The sequence below is a fragment of the Erithacus rubecula genome, assembly GCF_903797595.1.
Source record: "Erithacus rubecula genome assembly, chromosome: 14".
NCBI lineage: Eukaryota > Metazoa > Chordata > Aves > Passeriformes > Muscicapidae > Erithacus > Erithacus rubecula.
Window position 1 is genome coordinate 15357285 of NC_136666.1, and position 8450 is coordinate 15365734.

The window sequence follows — 8450 nt, forward strand, 5'->3', positions numbered from 1 at the left end:
AGAAGTGCCAGAAAATGCTTGAAAACATATTTTATTGAAACTACTGATCTGAATATGTGGACACAAAAGAAGGGACACATGAAATTTGAAATATATTTTCAGCTGACTTACTTTTCAAGAAATATGCAATTTTTGTGGAGGTCCTGGAGTAGGTATACCAAAAACCCCTACCTGAATTCTGTTGGTTTGCATAATACTTAAACTTTTTTGTTTGTGGACTTGAGCACACAGTAACAGTTGAGGCTGTATCTGCAGTGGTGCTGGGTTTATTTCCCATGTTATTTTCCCTACACAGCAGGTACAAGGTGCTGCCTCTCCAGCCAGTGCTGCAAGACAATCCGGGAGCAACGAGCGCAAACGCAAAGAGCCTCGAGAGAAGGAGAGGGAGAAAGAGAAGAACAGCTGTGTTCTCTTGTAACAGAACAGGGATTCCATCTGGAGCCAAGTGCATGTCCTCAGAGAAGCAAAAACAAGGAGTAAAAAGGAAGACAAACCTGTTACATGCCGCCTGTGCCTGATTACCCCATGGATTTTGTTCATGTTCCAAGAGAGGAGGGATGACTTTGTAACAATCAGACTTCCTTCAAAGTCATAGTGCTGCTGCTCAAGAGGGAATTCCAAATCACAGTTGGATGCGGCTGTGCTTTGAGTTAGTCATAAGAAATACTGCACCTTGTAGCTGAACACACAACTCATGGCAAGTCCTGTGTCACAGTGACATCCATTACTCATTACATCAGTTAGTAAGCTATTTTATCTTCTACTCTAAACAAAGGTAATTCATTTTGTGTAAGGCTTTTTCCTGAAGTCTGTACACGAGCACAATGGAGTTCTGTGTTACTTCCTTAGTATCAAACTATATCTTAGGCTGGGTATAGTCTCCACGACACAAGAGCCCAAGTAACAGCTGGGCACTGCCTCCTCAGTGTGTCCAGATTTCTTTGCTTCTGGATCTGGTATGTTCTTTTTCTGAACCCAGATTTATACTGCTATCACTGCATCTCCTGGCCAGCTTTTCTTGCCCCAAGAATATGTGAGTTATTAGGCAGCATACAGAAATTGTCATGAAAAACATGGGGCATTTATTAAAAAGCAAGATGAATATTGTTTGCTTTTCTTGCAACTACAAACTGGGTATGGCAACTCAGATGTTTTCAGGGTTAAACAAGTAATTTTATAGGTAACTTCTTTTTCTTTTATTATTTTTTCTCTTGTAGGTAAACTGGACCAGATAAGCTTTTATTTATTGACCTCTCTATATGTTAGATGAATGATGAGAGGAAACTGAAGTCTATAATAATTGTTATTCTATATAAGAATGCAGAGTCAAAATAACTAACTATCTGCCTTTTATCCAGAAGTACCTTGAACTTCAACATGACGTTAACGTGTCCACTTGTATACTTAAGCAAGTGTACTGTAGTTAAAAACACACTTTTTTGTTTGTTTTATAAATCATGTATTCTTAAAAAAAGCACACTTCTGAAGGGGTGAGAGAGGAGTGAAGCTGCTCTCTGAGATGGTTTGAAAGGTGGCCAAGTGTAATATTTTGTTTTTTAAATCACTAATTTAGAATTTTTGGAAACCAGATTTTTCTAATTTATGGGAACCAAATAAACATGTTGCATCTTGTAGTATTTATAGAATGCAGAAATAGAACACTTGATGAATTTTGAGGGAACCACAAATCTTCCTCCACTTCCATTAAATCAATAACAATTATCTTCTTGTTGAACCTTTTGATAAAAATTTCTATTTAATGATTTATAGATACTTTTGAAAAAGGCTGCTTCTCCTGGACAAGTTCTGTACTCTAAGCCTTAGTGTTCACACAGAATAACCTGCAAGCTAAGGTGGAATGTGACATTCCTGCTTCCAGGTGTTTGGAGAATGTCTATAAAAGTGGGTGTCTAACACAAGTCCACTAGTAAAGAGCCACTTCACAATTATTTCAAGCAGACTTGCTGCACTGATGGCAACCAGTCATCACACACATCTGTTACCAACCTAGAATGAGAATGAGATAAAGGAAGATTGTATTTTTACCAACTAAAGGGCCAATTTGTATCACTTTTCTTCCATGCCTTTTCCTCTTTTGTTTTTTCTTCCACTTTTGTTATTTCCCTTTTATAATGATGAAGTATAGAAGAGTAGGAGGTCTCTAATGTGTAAACTATAAATTTAGAAATATCTTCTCTAGAAAAGTCATGCCCAGAGAAGTAATTTTAATACTTAATGTATGCAGTTCAGATAGTTTTCTATGTCAAAGCAAAGGTTGATGTCTCTTTTTCCTTTGCAGCAGCCTAACTTCTTCAAACAAATTAATGATGGAGGATCACCAACATAATGACTTAGCTACTTTAAGTAGATGAGAAACTATTCCAGTAGTGTCAATAACAGAGACTTTAAGCCAGAATGTTGTTTAAAAACATTCTGTTACTAAGATTTTTCCAAATTTGTGTATTTACATTTATTTATTGACCTTGAAAATAAATATGTCAAGCTAAGTGTTTGTTTTTATTTTCAGTGACAGTATTGCCACTTTAACTCCTTTTGGAAGGAATCCAGCTGTTGTGGCTAAGGAGTTCATCTCTTTGCCTAAGATACTTGCTCGTATTAGAAGAATTCATGTAACATTTCCAGTTTCAGACAGATGTGCCTGAAACTTAATATGCTGGAGTTAGAGGAATTATGGTCATTTGGTCACTGAGGAAGAAGAGTTAAATGCAGTGCTCATCATGAAGCTGCAACTCCCAGATAATTCAGTTTCTTTCAATAGAGGAGTAGAGGGTTTCAGGGTATTTGAGATGGAAGACATGCTATGAACACAATCCTCTGTTAATATCCTTTTTCCTTTACAGGTCTTGAAGCTTTGGAAAAAAGGTAAAGAATTCCTGAAATCTAGGGCTGCATAAGTTGAACTTGTTAGTGGCAAAAGTTATAAGCAGTTGAGCTTTCCAATACCCCAGATGAAATTCATGTGGAAGTTTAATTTATGCCCTATGGGGAGCAACCATTCTGAAAGCACCTGTCACAGTTGGTATCTCTGACAGTATCTGAGGATCAAAAAACATGAACAGAATTGTTTTTATCTATATGAAGTGAGCTTGGAAAACAATATTGCACAATATAGTCTTGGAGTACCAAGAAGACAATATCTACTTCTGTTTACTTCATTTGCCTTTTTTTCTTTTTTTTTTTTTTTCCTCCAGCTCATGTTCTCACAAAAGGGTATAGATTTGTACTTTAAATCTATTTATACAATTTAGCATGCACATGCTCCAAATACTACATAATATATATGAAAGTGTCCAGAAAAGTAGAGTAGAACTTGTTTTCCACTAGATAAATGCTAGCACAAAAAACAGAATGATAGATTTTTTTGTTGTTACATTATAGTTGTGACATAAAAAAGCTACATACAAGTATTCTTAAGATTAGCAAAAAACTGAGCACTGCCGTAGAGATAAATGTTTTTCTGTAAGGCACTTTGTAAATGCTCAAATCCACCAGTTTTCTTGTAACACTCAACACTTTCAACCCAACAAAACAGATCCAACAGAGGGTTTTAACACCAGAGAATGAAATCAGCATTCCTGAAAATTCACTTAAACACAATGCAAAACTACATTTTGTTAGCTGTCCCTGTTGTTCATAGAAGAAATTATGTGTTCAGTGTCTCTGCAGAGCTGCTCCTGTGGCTCACAGGAACATGAGCTCCAAGGGAAGCACAGGCTCTGCTGGGAACCTTGGATTGCTAGGCAGGCTCTTACTCACGTGATATTCCACATTATTGTCATGTTTCTTCAAACTTGTGTACACAAGCTCTTGAAAAAATTTTCAGTATGTAATAAAAGGCAGTTTTGAGTTCTTGAAATGGAATTTCTTGTGCATTCAGCAGGAAATGCTCAAGTGAAAGGTAAAGCTCATGTATTTTTAACTGAATTGTTCTTCCTTCCTGCTCCACTATTTCTGTAACAGAGTCAGCTCATTGCTTGGATCAGCTCTTTGCATTAGAATGCCTATTTAGAGAATCTATACCAACTATGTCCTTCAATACAACATACTTGCTGAATTAAGAGCTTATTTTATGTAAAAGTAGATTTTTAAAGGTTGCAGCACTGAACAAGTGACTCAGGAAATGCACATTAATGGATGTGGAATCCTCATTAGAAAGCATATTCCAAAAAAAGCAAAAATAAGAAGCTGTAGTTTGGTTGCAGTACAATGCTCTCATTTTTTCCATCTGTGCTATGATGAACAACACCTTGGTAGCAAGAAAAATCCAACTCTAAAAAATGTTCATTCAGTCTAGGGATAGCAAATGTCACATGCAAAGCCTGAAACTGGCATTTCATCTTGATGAGTACACATCCTTTTTTATTAAGCATAACTAGCCAGAGACTGTTAGTGTTGAGTGGGAAAATGGGAAGAGATGAGTGATATGATTTACACAGAGTGTGTCTGATGTTCAGTGTTCCTGTACAGCTCCCTCTTGTTCTCAGCTTGGCCAGTAGAAAAGCAGTGGATTTAAGCTCAGCTTTGATGGGGAAGAAGTGTCACAGGGGAATGCTAGGGAGGAAAGAGGCTGGAACATAAAAAGTCCCTGTGTTACCTCTTGAGATTGTTTAAGGCTCTGTCCTTAATTTTGCTGTTATTTTGGACACAAATAGCTGTGGCACAGCGTGCAGTGGCTGTGTTTTCTCACCTAGGTAATGCCCAGCAGGTTCATTTCCTGGCAGTTGGCAGTGTCTGTCCCTGGACACACTGCTCTTCATTCTCACTGTGCTTTGAAGTCAGGACTAGCTGTGCTGATCCTCTGATAGCTCCAAATATTTTTATTAAATGTCATTTGCCTGCTGTTCAGTTTTGGTCAATGTCAGCTCCTATCACTCTGAGCTCTCTTTGCTGGAGAGTTCTCTTGCTGAAATCTGCCTTCCTCATTCCCTTTCTGGTTTGTAGGGTTACTTGTGTTCATGGAGAAGCTTTATGTGCTAAAATGGGCAATTCCTTGTTTTTCAAGGTTTAAATCTTTAAATACTCTGTTAATTATCATTAGAAAATCAAGATCCCATGTTTGCCTCTACAGCACAGAACAATGTGCAACAAACTAGTGTTATTTTTGGGAAATCCTAGGGAATGATTCAGATGAAGTTTTAGCCCTCCAAGTAACTGAAAAGTTTGCTAGCTCAGTCTAAACAGTGCTTACAAACAGTGTAACACTGCTGCAATCAAAGGCAGCTGCTGATCAGTGCAGGTCAGTGTAGACAGATCTGAGGCACTGCCTGTGCTGCCCTCCCCAGAGTGAATGAAATGGGGGTGGTGTGATAGAGTCAAACACAGCCAGATGTACAGAGACCTTGGGGCTGGACAGGGACACAAACTCAGCTAAGTTTTATTATTTTTTTAAATGACTCTCTTGATCATCCTTTAGTGCTGACCCAATTTCAGTTTAGGTCCCATCCACCATAAGTGATACTGATTGTGAAACATATGGGGAGTGATCTAATATTGTCTCATGAGCCAAAGCCTTTAGCTGAGACAAACTGAGATCCTCCATCACAGAGCTGGATGGAATAACAGGATACTTGGTCAGTCTTGAAGTTCATGTTGTCTTTGCTTGTTGGAAGCCCTTAGGAAAATTTAGATGGGCTTTTTGAGTTAAAACTTCAGCTGTAACTTTGAAAAGTTAAGTTTATGCTAAGCAGTTTTGAAAAAAACCTAGGTTTAACATTTTTAGATTTCTTCTGAATGTGTTTTGAGAAAAGCTGGGATAACTTGTATCCTTGTCAGAAACCTTGTGATGGCTTTTGTTCCTGCTTACTGGCACTTGCCAAGGAAAAGGTCAAAATTGCAATTAGAAGAAACACCAGTGTGTCTTAAACTTTATACTTTAAAAACTCAAATCAGCTGAGTAATGGGAACACTCTTGGGTTTGCTCATCTCTTGTTTTGGGGAACTCCAAAATGATCTATGAAAACAGACAATTTTCTCTCTAGTATTTTGGTATCAGGCCAGCAATAGATCAATTAATTTTAAGGCTTTTGTTATTGCAGATTAACCAGAGCCAGAAACTGGTTTATCTTAGCTACTGTTTTGTTTACAGTTGAGTTTTAACAAAGCCCTTCACACTGAAAGTTTGAAACCAGGTTCTCTGTGAGGTAACAGTATAGGGATTTTGGCCAAATGCATATTACCACTAATTCTGTTACCTACAGGAAGAAAGTATTGCTGTGGAAATAAAATCCTTCTTTTGCTTGGAAAAGTATAGTAATAGGTGGTATCTTCAAGACACTGCAAATAGATACAGTCAACCAAGGAACCTGCTTGTGGACTTTAAACTCTTTGTAATCCAGATTCTGCATTTTTTATCGTGAGTACTTGCAATAATTTTGTCTGTATTCCATCTACTTGTTTACACCAGGTATGTTTATATTTCTGGATTTCTTACATGTTTTCTCTTAGGGATTGCCAAGCAAAAATAACTTCAGAGAGCCCCTTAAAAAAGTGACCATAGGTACAATGATTTCAAGAGAAACCTACTGGAGCAAGAGTTTCTTCACCAGTAATTTGGTAACTCCTGAAATCACTAGTGCTGTAACATGCTGAGAATGTGACTGGTCAGGGAGTTACAGTCCAGACACTGCTGAAATATGCAGGGCTCTGGTGTGGATACACTTTGTACTTGCCAAAACAACCCCAGTTAATGCAGGTTGCTGTCAGAGTGTACTGGACAGTTACAGCACCTGTCAGTGGTTTTTTTCCCTGTGTTTTTGCAGTGTCTGTCACTGTTTATAGGCTGAGCCTCACAACTTTGCTAGCAGTCCTTAGAACCACAGAAGTATCAAGTGTTTGTCCTGTGCCACAGAAAGCTATTCTAAATCTGTTACATCTTGCTCAGTATTATGTTAATTCCTTACAGCAATTTCTTTATAAAGGAGTGAGAAATACTTTCAGCAGTTTCCCTACAGTAAACCTGATAGAGCTTTAATGTTAAATGACAGTTTTGGTTTATATTACAGCTTTCAGCAAACCAAGTTCTTATCAAAGTCTTTTTTATATCATTTTCAGTTATCCTTTTATCTGATCACCAGCTGCATAGATTTTATTTGTACAACTTGTGATAATCACCTTTTACATGTAAGCTTAGTGAAGAAATAACTGATGGAACATAGAAAAATGCATCCTCTACAAAAGCCGCCCCAAGTTCTCCAGTGCTAAGTCAAATATTTGTTTTCTTAACTGCCTTGACAGGGTCTTTTTACAATTAAGTGTTTTTTTAAAAAACTACACACACAAAACCCTGACCCATTTTAGAAAAGTTCCAAAATACTTCCAGATTAGTAATGTCTTCAAGATGCCACCAGACTTGTGCAATTCCTGTGTTAAATCAGCAGTTTTGTCTGTTAGTCTTCCCATGCTTACTGATTTCTAAATCTAGTCTTAAAAGAAAATGCAAAATAAAGCTGATGCAAGTGACTCTGGATTTACCAAGAAAAGGGAGAAGTTAAATTTTTTAACTTGTATTTTAGAGGTGCATGACAATTAAATCTAGTCATGCAGCATCATTTGTACCAGTGTATGTGAATGAAATAACTTTTCATTGTGTTACACCATTATCCAACACTGTAATGGCATCTACAAGTTCAACTACTGAATGTTTTGCATTTTAAAAGCCTTAATTGTTTATATTGTATTGTGTTTTTAAAGACTATAAGGAAATAACATTTCCTTGTAAATTGTTGAAATAATTTTGAACACAAATAGTTTTCAGAGAAATCCAGTTCTGTATCTTAATACCCCTTTTTGTTTGTGTACCACAAAGCTGTTAAATTCTGTTACCTTTTAAACAGTGTCTCCCTTTATCAGCCTCTCTCTAGTTCAAGGTCTTTACCCAACTGAGATTTATTTTGGTTAACAGTCTTCTGAAACTCATTGTATGTAAATAAATTTAAGTGATCAAACTTAAATAAATATTTCATTTAGATACTTAACTTCTTTCATAATGATAAAGGCTGGATGATATACTTAAAAAACCCAACAAACATAACACAACAAAAACTCACTCTGGAAAAGAAAATTATAGACTTCTGGTGCTCTTAAGCTTTTGATAAATTCAAAGGTTTCAGCAGTTTGTTTTCAATCAGCTTTTTCCCCCATTATCTGAGTTTGTATTAATATTTTAAGTGAAATGGCTACACATGCACAATCAGATTTTTAATTTAATTAAACTTTAACTGTTGGAATGCACATCTAGACTTTTACAAAGAACCAAGCACATCTCAAGTTTTAATTTTGTACCTCTCTATAGCTTTATCTTTCAAGGTTACAAACTTCTAAATTGACCATAAGATCCATTAGCCACTACAAATTCATCTTGGAGCAGATACTTGTTTTCTGTGTGTTTCCACACCTGATAAAGCACAAATTGCAGCCACATGCACAAGTAC

The 8450-nt window shown here is 36.7% G+C and overlaps 1 protein-coding gene across 1 annotated transcript in view; it reads left to right on the plus strand.

The window, feature by feature from the left end:
* MINDY2 (MINDY lysine 48 deubiquitinase 2) overlaps positions 1 to 5889 on the plus strand; it is a 30315-nt gene extending 24426 nt beyond the window's left edge. Inside the window, exon 9 of the mRNA XM_079318480.1 lies at positions 296 to 5889. Coding sequence (XP_079174606.1) covers positions 296 to 418 — 123 coding nt within the window. The 3' untranslated portion in view covers positions 419 to 5889. The remainder of the gene's footprint in view (positions 1 to 295) is intronic.
* Positions 5890 to 8450: the final 2561 nt, after the last annotated feature.